Source organism: Talpa occidentalis, unplaced genomic scaffold (assembly GCF_014898055.3).
Source record: "Talpa occidentalis isolate TD23 unplaced genomic scaffold, MPIMG_talOcc4v2.1 talOcc4.10, whole genome shotgun sequence".
Classification (NCBI taxonomy): Eukaryota; Metazoa; Chordata; class Mammalia; order Eulipotyphla; family Talpidae; genus Talpa; species Talpa occidentalis.
The window spans coordinates 4,783,535-4,803,974 of record NW_023600993.1 but is presented as its reverse complement, the minus strand read 5'-3'; the positions used below and the strand labels follow the sequence as shown (position 1 = coordinate 4,803,974).

Genomic DNA, 20,440 nt, shown 5'->3' with positions numbered 1-20,440 from the left:
TCCCTGACTTGAGATCTCTCTCTTCCTCTGTAAAGACAGATGTAAAGTAACTATTTAGAGAACAAAGCTATTTCTTTTTGTATCAGACTTTTAAAGTATTCATACTGAAATGTACGTGGACCAGGAATAATCATTGCTCACATATTCCGGAAGATGTGAGATACATACCTGCATTGTCTTTGCAGATACTAGAAGAGCTGCTATTCTCATTGCTTTGGTATAGTTGCTGAGTTCTAGTCTCTTGGGGTACGGAAGATGTTTGAGTCATACCTTCTTCCAAGGCTTGCTTTATCCAGCGCTATAATGTGAAAAGATCCAGGAAATTGTTAGATAACATTTAAAACTACTTAGTACAATTAGTACAGCTCTTTAAAATCTATCAGGGGCCTCCCCTGGTGGCGCAGGTGGTTGAGCGCAGGGCTGTGAAGCTGTCTGCAGCCTCTGCAAGTGCTGGTTCCATCCCGGCCGGCGCGGCAGACCTCTCCTGTTGCGCCCGCTGCTCCCCTCAGCAGTGTATTTCGTCAGTCTGCCTGCTCTGTCTCTGGCGAATCCTCTCACCCTCCCGCATCTGGCCTGCACCCCAGTTCTTGTATAAATAAATGAATCTTAAAAATAAATAAATAAAATCTATCAGTCAGGTCACAACACATCAACTGACGAGAGGCAGTCCAACACACTCATTCAGTCCCACAGTCAGGCAATTTTTATTTTTTTGTGCTTCAGCATATTAGATGATTAGGCTGTCAATTCCTTCTACTGGGCAAAATTGTGAAAATCTGAATTACACACCATGGTATCCCATCAAAAAACCTAAAGCAACAAGTAACGATTACTATTCAACTTCACATGCTGCTTAGAATGCGGTAGATGAGAAGTAGTAAGGAAGACATCTTAGTATTTGAAAGACTTAGTATTTGTCCTAGTATTTGTCCTTAGTTATTTGTCCTATCCTATCACACAGGATAGGACTAGTGCATAAAACAAGTGGCTAGCATCAAGATAAAAAACTTCTTAAGAGCCATCTGCCCTGTGCTGGCGACATGTGAGAGGTAACAGAAAAGATTCACATGACGATGACAGGGGAGAACATACAGCGCTTCACTACAGGCACGCAGACCCTTCCTAAACTAAAGGTCTACACGCAGGTGAACCATCCAGTGCATTCTCTCTCTCCTCCTATCACAGAGTGTGTCTGCAGTATGTGGGAAGAATGCAAGTTACCAAAATAAATGATTTGTAGAAATCAAAGAGCTCTTTAGTCAGTCACATTTTATTTTATACAGAATATGGGAAGCTAATATGGTGAGAAATAAATGTAGGTCAGAAAGTAAGACTCCATAGACTCAGGTAATAATAAGAGTTTGTGTCCTGTAGAAGAGAACATTTCTCACCTATGATGGATGGAGTTCTCTCAAGACACACAGCTGTAGGTTGCTTACTACTTTGTGGCTCCAGCCTTGACGTAAGACATATAAAATTTTGAATTTGAACTTGAACATCAATTTCATATTTTTTTTAAGATTTATTTTATTTTCATACAAGAACTGGGGTACAGCCCAGATGTGTGGGAGGGTGAAAGGATTCACCCGAGACAGAACAGGCATGCTGACCAAAACACACTTGCTGAGGGGAGCAGCAGGCTAGACAGCAGAAGTCCGCTCCGCCAGTGGGCATCTCCGCAGCCAGTGGGGATCGAATCAGCACTACAGCGGATGCAGACAGCTTCACAGTGCTGTGCTCAACTGCCTGCACCACCAGGGAGGCCCGAAACATCAATTTCTGAGTCACACCCTCCCCAAATAGGAAGAGCAAAAGTGATTGTAAGTTTATAGCTTTAGACAACAAGTATTACAGGTTAAATAAGTATTTTCTTCACCAAAGAGAGCAATTCAAGCAGGTTTACCCTCTTAGAAATACAGGAAATAATTTCCTAAGAAATAACTATTTTTTTAATGATTTATTTATTTATATAAGAACCGGGGTACATGGACAGAGGCACAGGAGGGTGAGAGGATTCCCCAGAGACAGAGCAGGGAGCAAAACAGGCAGATGGACCGAAAACACTGCTGAGAGGAGCAGCGGGCGAGATAGGAGAGGTCTACTGTCCCATGTATCTTGCTGGCCAGACAGGGATTGAACTCATGCTGCAGAGGCTGCGGAGAGCTTCACAGCACAGTGCTCAACCGGCTGTGCCACAGGGGAGGCCCAGAAATAACTATTTCTTTTTTTTCTTAAAAAGATTTATTTTTATTTATTTATTTATACAAGCACTGGGTACAGTCAGAAGCACGGGAGGGTGAGAGAATTTACCAGAGCCAGAGCAGGGAGCAGAGCAGGCAGACTGATGAAGTACACTGCTGAGGGGAGCAGCGGGCGGCAGGAGAGGTCTACGCGCCATGTGGGACCCTCTTCCGGTGGCCGGGGAGCAGCCGGGGATCGAACGGGCGCTGCAGAGGCTGCGGGCAGCTTTGCAACCCAGCGCTCAACCGCTGCACCACCGGGGAGGCCCCAGAAATAACTATTTCTTAGGAAATAATGTGAGGAAGATTTCACCAAGAAAATCTAGGTGAGACAATGGTCAATCTGAGTCAAATCAACATTCTGGGTATGACGAAGTCTCTGAAAAGCAAAACTGAGATGAAGGGTGAACTCTCTCACAGAGTACTGATGTGAAGATGGGTTGTCAGCGCCATGACGCCTTACGACTTAGAAGAGATGTCAGAGGTTACCTTGTCCAAAGCACTTTTTGTAGAGATGGGGAAATTAGGCCAAGGGGGACAAAATGAGTGAAAAGTCCTTCATTACAGACACCTGTTAGTGTTAAGATTTCTTTTCAGAAAAGGTGACAGAATTCATTTGGGGCCACTTCTTTGCTTCTGAGAAGTTAATTTCTTATATTCCCAGTGCCAAATAGCTGCACCCACAAAATAATTTATATTCTAGATCTGATGACTACAGAAAAGGGAAATAAAACTAGGACAGGGACATTTTAAGGACTAAGATACTACTGTGGTTAAGATCCAGCACACATGACCAAACCCGTTCATCCTGAGCCCACAGTTATTTTAGGGCTCATAAAAAAAGGAGCAGGAACATTTGTTTGTATCTAACAAGTCCCAATCACCCTCTGGATAATAAATTTTCTTTTTCTTTTTTTAAAGGAGAACTCTTTTTTTTTGTTTATTTATTTACTTACTTATATAAGCACTGGGTACAGAGAGAAGCGTGGGAGGGTGAGAGAATTCACCAGAGCCAGAGTGGGGAGCAGAGCAGGCAGAAGGACCGAAGGACACTGCTGAGGGGAGCAGCGGGTGGCAGGAGAGGTCCGCGCGCCATGCGGGACCCTCCTCCGGTGGCCGGGGAACAGCCGGGGATCGAACTGGCGCTACAGAGGCTGTGGGCAGCTTCGCAACCCAGCGCTCAAAACCGCTGCGCCGCCGGGGAGGCCCTGGATAATAAATTTTCTATTTCACCCTTCTCCCTGCCCCCCAGTTCTATCTATATAAGAACTAACTATATATCTACATTCTAACAATAATATTTCTCCCATTTTGGATACTGTACTGAAAACTTTTTTTTTTTTTTTTTAAGCAAGATCTGAGAGGGGCAAGAGAAATATTTTAATGTGTCTTAATACTATGCAGAAACAGCAAGGAAGTAACTGAGTTTTGGAGTTCAGCGATCTGGCCATGCTGCCTGGGTAAGTCACTGAACCCTTCTCAAGCAAAAGCACCCAGGTCTGTACATCAAGGCCAGCAACACCAGCTTCACAGGGCTATCAAGAAGGCCAAGTGAGATGATGTATGTCAAGAAAGCTGGTAGCACAGTGGCTGGAGCAAATATTTACTGAGAACTTGTTCAAATAAGCTTCAGTGTTGTGGAGAGAAACAAAGACGAATAGCCCACCAGCGTACACAAAAAACAGCAGTGCAAAGCAATGTTTCCTTTTCAGTCAGAATGGTTTCCCAAGAAATACGGGAGACTCACTCCCTCCCTCCAAAAAAGTAATTTTTGCCCTTGGGGGAAAGAAAAGCTGTAAGTCTCAAAGTGCCAGAGAAGCCCTGCCTGGAGGTAGGTGAAGACTTCACCACATCACACAACACCCATGATGGCTGCCACGTCAATCATGAGACAGAACTACTGGAAGGGGTGCTCATCACTTACAGATGCTTCCACTCTAAGATACAAAGTGACAGATCCAACAAAAGCTATGAAACAACATTCTTTGTAAGAAGTTATGATTCCACTTAATTTTGAAACATCGGGGACAACATAAAATGCTTTCTCAAATACTCCTTAAGAATCCGGGTGACGGGCCTCCCCGGTGGCGCAGCGGTTGAGCGCTGGGCTGCGAAGCCGGCGCTCTGCAGAGCCGGTTCAGTCCCCGGCTGCCAGGTAAGGGTCCCACATGGCGCGCAGACCTCTCCTGCCGCCCGCTGCTCCCCTCAGCAGTGTATTTCTTCATCAGTCTGCCTGTTCTGCTCTCCTCTCTGGCTCTGGTGAATTCTCTCACCCTCCCGTGCTTCTGACTGTACCCAGTGCTTGTATAAATAATTAAATAAATCTTAAAAAAAAGAAAAAGAAAAAAAAAGAATCCGGGTGCCAACAAACACATTATTGTACACTGTTTTTAACTTATGAGGCCTTTACCCACCACCCCTTCTAACTGGAAATGAAACAAGTAGGCCAACCAGGAATGCACAGTGTCTAGCTCACCCCGTGTACGGGGCTTCCCTCATGTATCTGTTTAACTTAGACCCTCCCTCTGAGGGATTTTCAGAAATTTATTACAGTTTTAATCATGGTAATATTCTCAGGGTCCTGTACTAGATGAATCCTTTCTAACCAATCTAAAAATAACTCTTCTCCATCCTCACCCAGGATAAAGCCAAGTTCAATTTCCAGATATAAGGCCCAATGTAACTTTGCCATATTTCTGCCTTGTAACATAATCTTGATGTTAACAAATATTAATATTAGCCAATATTAATTAAAACAAGTATTAAATATGACTTAGTTTTTAAAAAAACAATTCAGATCTAAAATAATTTTAAAAGACCCAAATTAAGCAAGGGAATTGTACTACATGCATTTAGCCTTCACAGCCTGAACCCTTCTCAAGATTGCTGGACACGTTCCTAAGCAGAGCCCGTGTAAAACAAGACTGAGGACGGTCACACACATTTGCAAAATGTAACACAGCCCTGAATTAAATGAGATGCTGATCTCCAGCTGGTGGAAGTGAGCTGCAGATGTAAGCACTAAACCACGAACCAGGTAAAAGATCTCTAAAAATGGATTTGCTATCAGTTTTTTTTTTTTAAAAAATATTTATTTACGCATGCAAGAACTGGGGTATAGGTCAGAGGTGTGGGAGGGTGAGAGGATTCTCCAGAGACAGAGTGGGGAGCAGAACAGGCAGGTAGACCGAAAGCACTGCTGAGAGGAGTAGCGGGCACGACAGAAAAGGTTTGCCGCGCCATGTGGGAATCTCCCTGGCCGGCCGGAAATTGAACGTGCGCTGCAGAGGCTGCAGACAGCTTCACAGTGCTGTGTTCAACCCGCTGCGCCACTGGGGAGGCCCTGCTATCAGATTTGAAGTCATCCTCCCACATACTGTTTTTGGCTTTCACAGGATACTGCTAGTTGGAAAAGCGAGATGCAAATACAAAGATCGCAACCTGCCATCAGAATAACCAAGATGGGGGCCTCCCTGGTGGCGCGAGGGTTAAGATGCAACCTATGAAGCTATCCGCAGCCTCTGCAGCATGAGTTTGATTCCTGGCCAGCCAGGGAGCTACCCACATGGCGCAGCAGACCTCTCCTGACTTGTTCCACTGCTCCCCTCAGCAGTGTACTTCGGTCAATCTGCCTGTTCTGTTTCCCACTCTGTCTCTGGTGAATCCTCACCCCCCACACCTCTGGCCTGTACCCCAGTTCTTGCATGCATAAATAGATAAATCTTAAAAAAAAAAAAAAAAAAAAAAAGAGTTCTTTTATTTGGGAATTTCATCAAAATGAACCAATGAGTGACTCAATATTCAGGTAAGATGTGCAATACGAAGATTTTCTTCAGTGCGCACTACTAGGGAGACAGTGCCTTCCTTTGCGCAGACCCATCTCCCTCTTTTTTACTTTTGGGGGAAAGAGAAAAGCTTTAAGTTTGGAGGAGCCAGGGAAGCCATGCTTGGAGTTGGAGACTTCATCACATCAAATAATCTACAATGCAGCATCCTCATGTACGTGATGCCAGTGGAGGAGGGCGATGGGGCACACTGAGGAAGGCAGCCTGAATCCAGATCTGAGGATAAATCCAGATGTGAGGATAAGAGAAAGGGTGTTCGAGGGAACAGGCTCTACCGCAAAGGAAGGCCAACGAAAGGGTGTCCTGTACTTCAAGAAACACAAAACGACTTTATAGGTTTGAGGGAAACATCTACTCGCAAGAGACACCTTTGGAAAACACACAGGGCTTACAGGAATTCTGAGAGCATTCCCAAAATAAACAACCATCCAACACTACTGCCACTAGATCCAAAACCAGTATATAACTAGACAGAAAGAGAGAGATTGAGAGATTTATAGAAGGTTCTGTACTCACTAGGAGATACCCAGTCCAACCTGTCATTTCATTAAGGAACAGGAACTATGCCAGTTGCAAAAGTACTTTTCCCTCTATTCTCATTGAAGTGATTATTGCAAGTGAATTAATTTGAAACACATTTAAAAAAAAAGATTTATTTATTTATACAAGCGCTGGGTACAGTCAGAAACGCGGGAGGGTGAGAGAATTCACCAGAGCGGGGAGCAGAACAGACACGGCAGGAGAGGTCTGTGCGCTATGTGGGACCCTCGCCCGGCGGCCGGGGATGGAACCAGCGCTGAAGAGGCTGCAGGCAGCTTCGCAACCCAGCTTTCAACCGCTGTGCCACCGGGGAGGCCCTGAAACACATTTTTTACTTATGCTACAATGTTCAAGAAGTACCCAGGGACTGATCTCACATCATAATCACAAATGGACCTGTTTGCCAGCACCACAAAAGCATACACCACACATACCTCCCCCCAACCCAGTCGTGGGCTGCTGTGCATGCTCACTCAGCAACTCAAGGGCTGTCAGAAAAGGGCCTCCCTAGTGGTGCAAGGGGTTAAGTTGCAGCACTCTGAAGTTACCCGCAGCCACTGCAGCACGAGTTTGATCCCTGGCCGGCCAGGGAACTGACCCACACGGTCAAGCAGACCTCTCTTGTCTTGCTTGCTCCTCCTGTCAGCAGTGGATTTCAGTCAATCTGCCTGTTCTGTTCCCCATTCTAGCTCTGGTGAATCCTCTCACCCCCTCTTACCTATGGCCTGTACCTGTTCTTGCATGCATGCATGCATAAATAAATCTTAAAAAAAAAAGGCTGTCAGAAAAGACTACAGTGAACACTCACAAACTGGGCACCCAAACTGCCCTGTTCTCCCCAGCTCAGCAGTACCGTCTTGCTGCGTCAGCATGCAGTGGGCACTCCCACGGGCAGAGAGTGGCTAGAGTGTGTGCTCCATCATGCTCACAGGCATGAGGTTAAAACAAAAAAGCGGCCACATAAATACAAACCTACCTTTTTACAGGAGCTGAATGTGCCATCAGGCAGAAGGGGCCTTCTACGCCTCTCAGGGATAAAGGGTGAACCGAAGCGGATGTAGTGTTTGGGGGTGGTGCAAATTAATGGGGAATGGATAAGACCAGGCAACATGTTCAGGGTCGTTGCCAGCACAGTTGGGTCCGTGGTGATACGTAAAGGGCACTCGACAGGGCATTCTTGCTTCTCGGCTTTGTCATTCAACCATTCTGTAACTAGATACTAAGATAGAAAAGAGATCATTCGTTGATGCTGCAGATGTAAACGTCAAAACAGCAGCGCAGCTCAAAGACAAACCTCATCTAGAAACTAGGACAGAAGGAGCCGAGCAGCTGCAGAGTATGAATCGGGCATTCAGAATGCAAGGCTATCTTCCCTCACCCTCTCCAGCCCACTGAAAGAGGAATAATCCCCAGCCATCGCAATTTAATCTCTGCCTCAGAATTGGGGGAAAAGAAAGGTAGTTAAGATGGCTCCAATCTTTCATATCAAGGCATTTTATATCAAGGCACCTAGAACTTTCAAGCTAATAAAAAGATTTATTTTTTCTGAGATTATAGGTCCTCTCACTTTACTGAGACATAGCCCTTGCCAGGGTAGGATTGTGGAGATGGATTTATGACTTACCTTTTTGGTTTTGGGGTATTTAGATGCAGCACGGTTGACATGGGATCCAGTAACTGAGACGACAGCGGGGTCAGACCCTGTTATCTGCCTGTTTTCTCCTGAACTGTCTATATTTCCAGCTTCAACAGGAGTGACTGAGCTGTTGTTTCCTCCCTCCTCCAAGGCAGCTTGTGATAACTCTGCCTGCTGTGCACTGGCCTGCTTCTGACGCTTGAGTCTTTGGGCAGAACTGGTCCGGTACCGAGAGATTCGACTCTTCGGTCGGGGTCTAGAAGGCTTTGCTGAAGGTGGTTTTGGGACAGGTTTTTCTGCACTGACATCCTGTAACAACAGCAGAGTGAAATGTTGACCCAGAAATTTCTTACTGTCAAACATTCCACCCAGAGTCCTACCGACTTTACATATCTGAACGCTTACTGGTGAAACGTGGGCTTTTATAAACACTCATTTCAAATGCAGTCCTTACAAAAACTTATGCACTAAAACCAGTTAAAGAGATTATAGGTAGATATGGGTTAGTTTTTTCTTTTTCTAGTAAGTACCAATGAAATAGGTCAAACGCCAACTGAAAGTAGCCACCTCATTTTAGGGTTATTTAGGGAAGATAATTTTTCTCTATTTCTTTCCCAGATTAAGCTTTAGAATTCATGGCTAGGGTGGGGAAAGGAAAGATGAATTACCCTATGAACCCGACGAACAGGCTGGTGCACAGGTGTTACACAGAAGGCTCAGAAGAGAAATCAAATGATTTTTATGAACTCGCCAAAATGTATCTGGCAGAAAAAGAAGTTCCACTATAGTGTGGAAGTGTCTAGTTATTCAGATTCTGTCTCCCTGAGCCTCACAACTCATCTTTAGTTCAAAAGGTCGTATTAATTACAGTATGAGGCAAAGCTGAAAGTCCCTGTTTTAAGCATTCCAAAAGACAGGTAACTGCCAGGAACAGAAGCGGGCATCTGGGCCTGGACTGTCTTCCTCTTACCCCGGCCTGGGAAGACCTCCGGGTGTTCACTCCGACACTCTGGGGGGCACTTGGGACAGCAATGGCTGAAACAGGGTTGCTAGCTTCAGGGCCAGGGGCCTCAGATTTCGTCTCCTCTCCCACAGGAGTCTCTGAGGTGGAAGTTATCTCTACTTCAGAATTGTTCTGTTCCAAGGGCTGATCCCGTCGCTTCTTTCTTTTCTCTAAATTTTCAAAAGCGTGCATGATGGCTTCCACCTTCCTGTCTTCCCGAGTCTAGAAAGAGCAACCATTAGTATAACAGGAGGGGACATCATTTCAGAAGCATTATTAGTGGAAATTACAGACATTTAGAGAAACTACAAGAGGACACATGTTTTGGAGAAAATAAGATAAAAAGTAAAAAATAATTCATCTCAAATGTTGAAAAGAATGGTAAGGGAAGACACAGTCAAATCTTAAACTTTTTAACATAAAAGGTAAATAGACATAAAGCCAATTTTTCTCTATGTTTTCAGAGTTCGAAAATAACTAGATTTTCTTGAAGCTATTCTCAGGGACAGAAATAAACATGACTTGTTTCACCAGAATAGCAGAATTTTTAAGTCCATATAACTGAGTTTGTTATTTTTTTTCTTTTTAAAATTTTTTATTTATATATATTTAAATCATTGTTCATTTTTTTAAAAATAAATTTTATTTTTATATTCCCCATACAATTGCAATCCCCTTATTTTGACCCCAATCTCTCACCTCCCCACCCCTCACCCCCCACATAGTGTCTCTTGTTCATAGCTGTTTGTTGATTTTGGTATTTTCTTTCTTATAGTTATTCTTCTTCCCGGTCCCTTAAGTTTTCTAGATTCCTGCTATGAGTGAGACCATTGAGTTTGTTATTTTTTTAAAGTATCAAAGCTCACAGAAAACCTAGGAGAGATTCCTAAGTCAGAGCAAGTAGCCCTAACAGATGATGTTTTGACTGAGCAGCTTTTCTGAAACCAGATTGTGAGTAGACACCTTTCAGGGTCACTATCAGATAAGTCACTAGGCAACTATTATGCATCTGTGTGGAAAGAGAAAATAACACAAAGAAATCTACTTTATAGAAAAAGCCCAAATTTTAATCTATAGGTGATGGGGTAGTATTGTGTGAAGACATGAAATGCTACAAACTCAGGAGGAGAGGGCTCAGACACCGAAGATAAAGACTGCGAGAAGGTACCTACCCTCCGGCCATGGGCTGGGTTCTCCTGGTCATCTGTGACCTCTTCCTTCTCTTCTTCCGCTTTTTCCTCTGGATTGTCTATTTCCTGCAAGACAGAGGCAATACACAGTCTACTCTTAAGCTCTAGGAAAATCAATGTTTTTTCTGATAGCTTAAACTCTAGAAACAATTTTTAAGGCTTTAGTAGTGTTACTTGTGTGGGGTCAAATGCTGAACACAGATGATAAACCCCATCTCTCTGAACCAAAACACAGAAAAATAGCTGAGAAGATGTTTTTTGACATTGTGGGGAAAGAAGATGAATGAATGTGTACCCACCTTGATGTGAAGGGCATTAAGTGTTCGCATAGATTCCCTACATGAAACACGTGGCAACCCGGGATCCTCTTGATTTGGGCAGGCTAATACCATAGCAACATTCTCTGGCCAGGGGAGATTACCTCATTGTCACTGGATACAGTCACTTTCTCAGGAACTTGCTCCAGCTGCTGGCTGTGATCCTCTTCTGCAGCCTCACTCTGCTGTTCCATCTCCAACTCTTTCCGTCGTGCTTTTCTGCGTCTGGTCTCTGCTCCCACGGTGGGCAGACTTGGAGGAGGAGGGAGAGGTGGTTCTGCAGCATTGGGATTCCTTTTTTGTATAGGGCAATTCCGGTTCCCCTTGTGACACGCACAGTCCACTTTGTAATTACTGCTCCAAAGAAATAATCAGAAGTACCTGTCTCAGTACCTTGAACATCAAATGTATGGTTTCTATGTTCTTTTGCGCATTAATGAGTTCCTTTGCTATCATTTTCGAAGTGGTTAAAAAGCGACATATAAGAAAGTCCTATGAATACATCCAACATCCTGGTTTCTTACATAATCCCAGTTCTTCCCCTACATGTGGTCAGTGGAAGTGCTCACTAACTGCAATTCTTCCAGCTGATTTTGTGGGCAGTGAGTCAGTGATAGAGCAGAAGGGCTGTGCTCATGCCACGTCCCCTTTTGCAGATGCTCACTTTTAACTATAGATTTCCCACTTACAATAATTTTCCTACTATTAATAACTTCTTGTACCTATGCTGAAACTATTTACCATGTAATTTTTTTTCTGAAAAGGGCTAAAGGAGAAAAAAGTATTTTACAAATCTCATTATGCATATGTATGACTTGTCACCTCTGATTTTCTGCATGTATGTTCTCATACGCAGTTAGATTACATGGTTTGAGTGACTGGGGCAATCTTGAAGTTCTTTTTTTTTTTTACAGATTTATTTATTTATGCATACAAGTACTAGGGTACAGGCCAGAGGGCTGTGTGTGTGTGTGGGGGGGGGGTCGGCTTAGGAGGGGGCCAGAGGATTCACCAGAGACAGAGCGGGGAACAGAACACGCAGAATGACTGAAATCCACTGCTGAGGGGAGCAGGGGGCGAGTCAGAAGAGGTCTGCTGCACCATGTGGATAGCTCCCTGGCTAGGGATCGAAGTCGTGCTGCAGTGGCTGTGAATAGCTTCACAGGTTGCGTCTTACCCTTAGCCACCACGGAGGCCCTTGAAGTTCTTATTCTACATGGTCCCTGACACTAAGTACAACAGAAGCTGTTGTATACACTTTCTGGTATTCTTGCTACTGAGACAAGGCTACAAACACCCCTGGTAAGGACAGTGAGCGGTTTCATGCTACATACCTGGGTCTCTGGGGAAAAAAAAAAAAAAAAAAAAAAAAGCCCTAAGACCATTTTTCCCTCTGCAATTTCTAGCAGAAATGTATTACTCATAAAAAGACCAAAAAGAAAAAAAAAAAAAAAAAAGGAAAACGAGAAGGAATAAAAGCAGATTTAATAAGACAGCTTAATATGTAAGACAATGCCTTTCATCTTAAGACAGCTTTTCAAGGTCTTACCAGTTACTGTACTCATAATCAAACGCTATGGTGACCTCGGCATCCTTAGTGATGGCAGACACAGCATAGATACACAGGTGAATCATCCCATCTGCAATCATGTGTCGCACCTGTGTGAAGAAGGTTACTGGTTTATTATAAAGATCAGGAACTCTCTCTGAGAGGGCAGAACCTTCCACCCAAGTAATTTCTCCCCACTTCATTACAGGAGTCTGTTATTTACCTCCTCTATTTTACCTGAAACTATCACATAGTAATTAAGTGAAGATTTGTGATACTCTTAGAAGTAAGGGAAGAAACTCTGAGATGTCAGAAATCAGGAGAAGACCACTGTTTTACATCTTAAAAGTTGGTTCAGCTGCATCAGTGAATTAAAATTCCTTAGCCTATAAGAAAGACTATGTACATATTCTTGCCGAATTTGATGTGGCTGCATTGAGTGACAAACTTTAGAACTGTCTCATTAAGACTATTACCTAAAATCTAAAAAAAACAGCAACCACTAGGTTTGGGTTCAATGAAGGCATCTTTTATCACGTGGTGACTTCTTTAACAGAACTTCATTCATTTCTGAAAAAGCTCTTTTTCTGTAGCAAATGCTACCCCCCCTCAATTTCTGCCTTTTCAAATGGAAATTCATTCCTTGTCTCCATCCTGTCAGAATCAAATCATTATTTTTAGTTTCTGTTTCTTACAACAAAAGACCATAACCATCAGCAACAGACCTTCATCTGGGTGTAGTTTTCAGATTGCTTCTTCAGCAGACTTGTCCTTTGGTGGTTCCAGTCAAAAAGAAGTTGCTACAGAAATCTTACCTCTGCATTTGGTGTACATGATCTTCTGATGAACCGAGCATCATTACCGAAAGTACGTGCATCCACACACATCTCCACACCATTGAATTTTGAGTAGAAGAGCACAAAGGGGTATGGTCTGGGGACATAAGTAAAATTTCTGTAATTCTCCACACAAATATAAAGGCCATTCCATCATGACTTCAAACAGGAAGCACGCGCAGCTCTTCGCAAACACAAACTTAGAAAACATCACATGCTTGTCTGCTTTTGATTAAAGAATAAGCACCAAGCAAATGCTTAACTTGGAAAGGAGTCATCACCACTTTATACATTTAAACAACTTGTAGATTTATTTGCACTTTTCTACAAATAGCAGACAGGCATTGAGCTTATATGAAGTGTAATTTTCCCCCCAAGAGCACCGTATCAATTAGGACAATTTTTACAGCCATGCTACTCAGCCAAGCCCACAACCCTCCTCCACTGCTTACTAAATGATGGTCTTACTTTTTGAAGAAATGCCCATTGACCTCAAACTGCTGTCGTAACATGACTTTCCCTCGATATTCTATTATAAGAGTGTCCAAGGCCAAATCTCTCGCAGCCCTCAGGATCTTCCGGTGCTTCTGAACGCGAGTGACTCTTCCCAATTGCAGCTGAATAAAACCAGAGGTCAGTGTCAGCCAACAGCAACTTAGTAGGCAAAAAATTTCCTCTTTGGGGAGGCAGGGATGTTTTTGGGGTTTTTTGTAAATGTTATTTAGCTCAACGATCGGAAAATTTTTGATTATAAATAACAAATTAAGATTCAAAAAAAGGAGGAAATTTTGAATTTGATAAAAGCTCAGTATTTTTAGGAAATAAGTTCCATCTAGAGACTGTTGCCTGCTAAAAAGACAAGAATATGATTAAGATTGTTGTGGCCTTATATCTAACGTAAAAACAAGGAACGATCAAGAACCATTAGTCTTAATAAGTCCTACTGAAGCAGTATATAATTTTCTATCCTAATTTACCTACTTTCAATTAATAAAGATTGTTCAAAAATATGTTACCAGATAGTTTCCAGTTACTATAATGAGCTTTTGGTTCATGATAACCAATAGCTGGCTAATTTGCTATTTTATGGCCTTATACATTTGAAAGAAATAATCATCCCAATATATGTCATCTTCCTGGTTTCTCAAAAATCTCTACTTAGTGTTCGAGCCCTTTGATCCTTACCTGCATCTGGGAACCAATAACTGTATTATTACAGGCCAACTCAGTCTTATTAATAGTGTCTAAAACAGCAGGTTTGCCCACAAATTCCTTGCTAGAGTGTAGATGCTGTTCAAGGGCGTTCTGGACATCTGCACTGTACTGGTTAGTGAAAGCTTCTTCATACTGATCAGTCCATAGTCTTATCCGATTTTCCCATCCCTCAGTTGTATTTTCATCTAAATTCTGTGCTTCAGAAGGAGAATTCTGTAGAGAACAAAGGTCAGGTAGGTTAGGAGAGACTGTGTGGAAAAAAAAGAGGAGGCAGGGGCTGGGGTGGGGGAAAGAGTCATGGCCAGGTTGAGTTTCCAGAGAAAATTTGTTTTCACTTGGCAGTTGGTGTGGCAAAAAAAGAGTAACAACCTTGGGACTCAGGGGGTCTGGCTTCTATCCTGGTTTCGTTACCAATGAGCCGTGATGCTTTGAACAATTTCTTAGGAAAGCTTATTTTTCTCACGATAAGTGGTAGCTAGAGTAGATCATGGTTCCACCCTATCATTGTGATTTTATGACCACTTATAAGTAAAAAATCAATTTTGTTCATATCAGAACAATGACATCAAGTTTCTTTAAAAAAAAAAAAAAAAAAAATCCACCCAAAACTGAACTCTAGAAACACGACTAATTGTCACTTCACTGAAATTTCCACAATCAGTGAACATGCTAGCCCCAACTGGTACTGTTTTATGACACTGCAGGGGAATGTTTTTATTTTTGTGTGACTATTTTTGTTATTCAATTAATACACGTGCACTCTAAAAATACATGTGACAAATAAATAGCCTCACCTCTCACAGGAAAAGTTATCATTTGGGAGTGCAATCTATTCTGACAGCTTAAATAGCCACACTCTGAAGAGGTGAGTCCAGGGGAGGAAGGTGGGTGGGTGGGGTACAGAAGGTGTTGAGAGGTACTTTGTTATGCGTCTCCAGGAAAACACTGCCCTCTATGGTGACAGGACTGAGGAAGATTACTGCATCTCGACATCATCCCAGACAATTTGTGCTTGAGCAACAGATACAGCTTAAATCTGACACATGTTCTCCTCATGGTGTACAAGACTTAAGGCGCCATCAGTAAACAGAACAAACACTGCTAGTGATGATGCCACACTAGTGATGACGGCAGGAAGACACTGGCAGTACCACAACTACTTGCAAATCCAAGTCCATACTAACTGCAAAAACAGGTACGAGAAAACTGAATACATCTCCATGAATGATACAGAAAACATTTATGCCTATTAAGCAACTGCTTTCTTTCACTTCTGTGTCATTGTTTTTGACTGTTGTCTATCATGCCTTCCCCAAGGAACAGGGAAATGGAAGGAAAAAAAACAAACCACACATTATTGTTTTCTACATTTTCACTATAGTTCAGGAACAGAACAATAAACAAAAAGGCCTGAGAAACACCTAAGGCCAACACAGAGAGCAGAATATCACCTGCTTGAGGTGTAAGTAGCAGCTGAGCAAAAGAAAAATGCAAACCTGAGACCTAAGGGTGCTTATAAGACTGGGGATTAGAGGTGTCCATACAGTATTCACAGGTCTAAGCAGCCAACATGACCACTAAGCCTAGACCTGCTGGGCCTAACACACACTGAGAGCCCCTGCTGCAGCACTAGCTGGTGCTCACGGACCCCGGTCAGTCTACTCCATCATCCTGATCTTATGATTACTGGGGACTTCACCCAGGTGGGTTGTCAGCAGTTCTCAACCAGTGGTGATTCTGTCCCCAAGAGACAGGTGGTAATATCTGGTCATTTCTGACCATCACACATGGGTGTGTGTATTGTCAGCTAGTGATGTAAACGCCAGGGATGCTGCTGAGCAGTCAATAATAAAAAAGAGAGTCTCCCTGGCCCCCAACAAAGAATTACTTGGCTCAAATGTTAACAGAGTTTGAGGCTGAGAAACCCTGATTTAGAGTAAAGTCTCCAGTCGGGAAGCTCTTGATTTGGGGATTAAAATTTCAGATGGCTCTTCAGTGGAATTCTTACTAATAATTAATTCTGCGTACAAAATTTGTGAACTCAATTGAGAATTGTGATATGATAATCAAAATAAACTAGTATTTTTTTATTATCTTAATTTAATTAAACCTATGGGGTTATGTCAATGTTGCACAATTGAGATTCACATGGAATTTTCTGGGATAATCACTCAGTAGCTTTCAAAAAGTTTGGAACTTCTAGGGCCTCCCTGGTGGTGCAAGTGGTTGAGCGCAGCGCCATGGAGCTCTTGCAGCCTTTGCAGTGCCGGTTCGATCCCCACTGGCAGCAGAGATAGCCGTGCATGGCGCAGCAGACCTCTCCTGTCTCACCCACTGCTCCCCTCAGTAATGTATTTCGTCAGTCTCCCTGTTCTGTTCCCCGCTCTGTCTCTGGTGAATCCTCTCACCCTCCCGCACATCTGGCCTGTACCCCGGGGTTCTTGTATAAATAAATAAATTTAAAAAAAAAAAAAAAAAAAAAGAACGTTTGTGGGGGGAAAAAAAAGGTTTGGAACTTCTGGAGGGAAATTTCTGGAATTAGCGGATAGAGAGAAAAGGGATCATCAAAGCTACATCTTCCTCATGTCTATTTAAGGTCCCCTCTAAGCAAATGAAGCAAAAAGAAAGACGTTAAAGTGTCCTCTGCAGGAGACAAATCTAGACAAATCCACAAATCTTGGAACACAAATAACTGTGTTCCAAAACATCACCCCAGGGTTCTGACGCTCTTGGAGTTTAAGTCCTCTCCACCTCTTCATAGCTGTGGTGCAAGTCTGGGTACACATGCAAGTGAGGCCTGTAAACTGTAGATAAAGTGCCACCAGTGATGTCTGTTAACACCCGTTTCAGTGGTACTCCACACACATGTATGTGTGTTTATATATGTAGATATACATGCATACAGCAATCAGATAAAGCCTGCTTAGCCTCACTAAAAGGTTTTAATGTTTATATTGTGTAACAGGAAAATCCTTCTTTTACATTACTTACATTTTAGGGATATGAGTACTTAAGATGAGTTAAACTGGCTCCTCACTCTAATTAAGTGCTCTGAAGCTGTAAGTAATGACTTGAGGTATGATGTCCCACATACACACAGGTACAAGGAGTCACCAGACAGTACGCTCTCATCTCTGGGCAAACTGCTCCTATCACCCAGTACCTGAAAGTCCACTTAAGCCACTGCACATAATTTTTCAATTCTCCAAGCACTATCCAAAATCATGCTCAAGAATGCTTTCATCTGATAAATGAAGAAACACACTAGCACCTTCTGAGTCTTCTATACCAAACAGAACATAACCAAGAGAAAACAGTTCAAAAAACAAGTAACTCCAATAAAAGTAATTGCAATTAACACAACTGCTTTCCTACGGATGAAATCTATACTTCCCACTGGTGATTAAAGCCCATACAGTGCTAGGCACACAAGAGACCCTCTATCACCAGAAAAACCTCAGTTCTGTGGTTGAGGCTGATCACAATGACAGAACGCATCAGCCTCATTTTGTCTGGTTAAGCTATCACTAGTCCCCTAGAAAAGCAGCTCATGAAAAACCAATGAAGGAAGGCTGATTACAGAAAGGGAAAATATTTCAGAAAATGGCTAAGGAAATCTACTTTGGAGAAAGGCTCTATGAAAACTGAATGGCAACAATTACAAACTAACGAAAAGCAGAGTCCAAGATTCCCAGACCATCACGTCAGGAAAGAAGCTGACCAAAATGCAAGATCACAGTGAAGAAAAACACAGCAGCAGGGAAGAATACCCCTTACCTTCATCCGCAAGGACTTCCGGGATCCCTCTCGAAATGCCTATCCCAAAGAGGAAAACAAGTAGAACAAAACAAAACTTGGTACCAAGAATGACAGTTATACCTATCTGAGACTAAAACTAAGGCAAGAACTAGTGTTCTGTTCTGCCCCCTTTTCCTTAGGTGACAAATACAATGGCATTCCCCACACTCGTGAAGAACAGGGGCAGCTCAAGGCCAGTGAACTCGGAGGCTAATTACAATACTTTCCACTTTGGAACTAGCTAATTAACAGGGAAGAGCATGCATCAGTTAAATCCTCTGTGTACCCTGACACTAAAAGAAAAAGTAAATCAAAATGTTAAGTCAGGTTGCATATTTACCAGTTTTGGAATTAAGAAGGAAACAAAGACCAATCCCCTTAACAAGGGGCAAGTCACCTAGGAGCCAACAAGGTTGCCATGAAGGGGAAGAAGACACGAAACAGAAGAGGTTCTTCCTCGAGACTTTTTCGTTGAGAATTAGGAAAGTGACCACAATGCTAAGGAAGCCCAGACCACTCAAGAGATGTTTTCTGACTTTTTTTTTGAAACACGGAAAACAACCAACCCAATGACATGAGGTGGGAATGTACCAGGGAAAGAATTTCATAGGCTGCTTTACGGCTGAGGGCAGGGGACATATTGTAAGGGCAGTAGAAGTCTAGACTGGAGGCTGTAGCACAAGTGGGCTTGTGCCGGGTGGGGCTGGGATTTCGTACCCGAGATGGGGGTTAGAGTAAAAAAAACTTTGTGCCAGTGGTGATGGTATGGAGTGGCAGAAGAGAGGTTGGTCTATATATTCATAAAAGAGATTAGCTGAATTTTATAAGTAGAACAAAAGTGGCCCATCAAACATCTGGAGCAAACTTCTTAAAAGAATTCTGGTGCATTCTTGGTCCAAAAATTGAGCTATTTCAGACCCATTTCTATTCCGACACTTTTACCCCCCATACCTTGATTTTCTTCGTCTTTGGTGTTGCACGACCCTTTTCTGGACTCTTTTTCCGCTTCTTGGGTTTGGTTCTTCTAACAGTTAAGGTGATGCTTGTAGGTGTGTGCTGTGTTGCTGTATACAACACAGTGGAAGGAGAAAGCTCCTCATCCCAGCTTTCTGTTGCACTGCTATCCCCACCTGAAAAAAGGTTATTTCATGGTTCGCATTGAATAAACAGCCTGCAACATGCACTGGAAGCAGCTTATTCCTGTAGATCTATCCCATATCCACTAAGTCATGAGTTCCACTTTAACCCTATCATCTGGAACATACTCACCTTCCGTAAGAAAACGAGATCCCTTCCGTGTTGCTGGCATTAAGACCATAAACCCTGTTCTACATCATCTCCCCTTGTATGCAGTCCCCAACCTCAATGTGTAACATAGAAAAGGGATCTGTTTTTTAATACTCCCAAGGAAAACTTGATTGCCAGAGGGTTCAAATGTTGTTTCTGGATACATTTAATTCACAGCAGAGAATTAAAGGATGGTCTTAAGAGAACGTTTATCTCTTCCCAATGAAAAGGGGGAGCTTTACAGGAGGGGTTCTTGACAAGAATATTGAAATCACAAAGTATTTGTAAGTCAAAATATGGGCCTAACCCATCTTCTGCTCACCTGATATGTTGTCCTGCTTCCGCCGATGAAGTCTAATAACCTTCCCCCTGCTCATTCCCCTAAAGAGGGAAAATAGACTTAAAGTGGTCCTTCCGACAGCACGCAGCACATCCTCGCACACGGGAGAAGTGTCTCTGCACATCCTACCCCCTTCCTCCCACCTACCAAATGTTTCCAGGACATTAAATCTCATATCAAATTCAATAGCTTTAACATCAATCTCTCATTCCTTGTTGTCAGCAATTCTCACCTAGTGCAGAGAATTCGAGCCAAGGAGCACTAAGGAATCATCTACATTAACAAACACAAGAAAGAATACTTTGAGCTTTTCCCTACTAGCAAGAAACCCTGATCCCAGCAACCCGAGTCTGAACTTAAGACGAGACGAGAGCTTACCTGCACTTGTCACAGTTGAGAAGGAAGCCATCCTGAGAAAGACCACAAGGACACCAGGTAGGAACAGTCTCTCCTTCAGAGTTCGGGCTGTCTCCACAGCGTTCCTCTACGGGCGACGGCAGGCCATTCAGGTCAGAACGAGGGATGATCGTCTGGACAGGGGGAGAAGCAGGAGGTGTCGGAGGAGGAGGGGCTCCGTAATTATGATCCTGAAAATAAGATTTTTTAAATCAACAGTGTCCAAACACTGGCCCCTCTCTCCCCTA

General features: G+C 43.0%; 1 protein-coding gene across 14 annotated transcripts in view; it reads right to left on the bottom strand.

Annotated features, from left to right (window-relative positions):
• The window catches only part of SETD5 (SET domain containing 5), a 75,878-nt gene that overhangs the window by 18,802 nt on the left and 36,636 nt on the right, over positions 1-20,440 (bottom strand). For 7 of the 14 annotated variants that reach the window (XM_054695687.1, XM_037522188.2, XM_037522173.2 and 4 more), the window contains 14 exons: positions 20,175-20,383; positions 19,779-19,837; positions 19,121-19,299; positions 18,149-18,187; positions 14,342-14,584; positions 13,625-13,773; positions 13,136-13,253; positions 12,321-12,430; positions 10,876-11,125; positions 10,437-10,520; positions 9,232-9,486; positions 8,250-8,570; positions 7,602-7,844; positions 169-298 (listed from right to left, as the gene is read on the bottom strand). In XM_054695687.1, the coding sequence (XP_054551662.1) occupies positions 169-298; positions 7,602-7,844; positions 8,250-8,570; positions 9,232-9,486; positions 10,437-10,520; positions 10,876-11,125; positions 12,321-12,430; positions 13,136-13,253; positions 13,625-13,773; positions 14,342-14,584; positions 18,149-18,187; positions 19,121-19,299; positions 19,779-19,837; positions 20,175-20,383 (2,389 nt within the window). Of the gene's footprint in view, positions 1-168; positions 299-7,601; positions 7,845-8,249; positions 8,571-9,231; positions 9,487-10,436; positions 10,521-10,875; positions 11,126-12,320; positions 12,431-13,135; positions 13,254-13,624; positions 13,774-14,341; positions 14,585-18,148; positions 18,188-19,120; positions 19,300-19,778; positions 19,838-20,028; positions 20,070-20,174; positions 20,384-20,440 lie in introns of those variants that run through there. The other 7 variants (XM_037522229.2, XM_037522195.2, XM_037522219.1 and 4 more) reach the window with 4 other exon arrangements.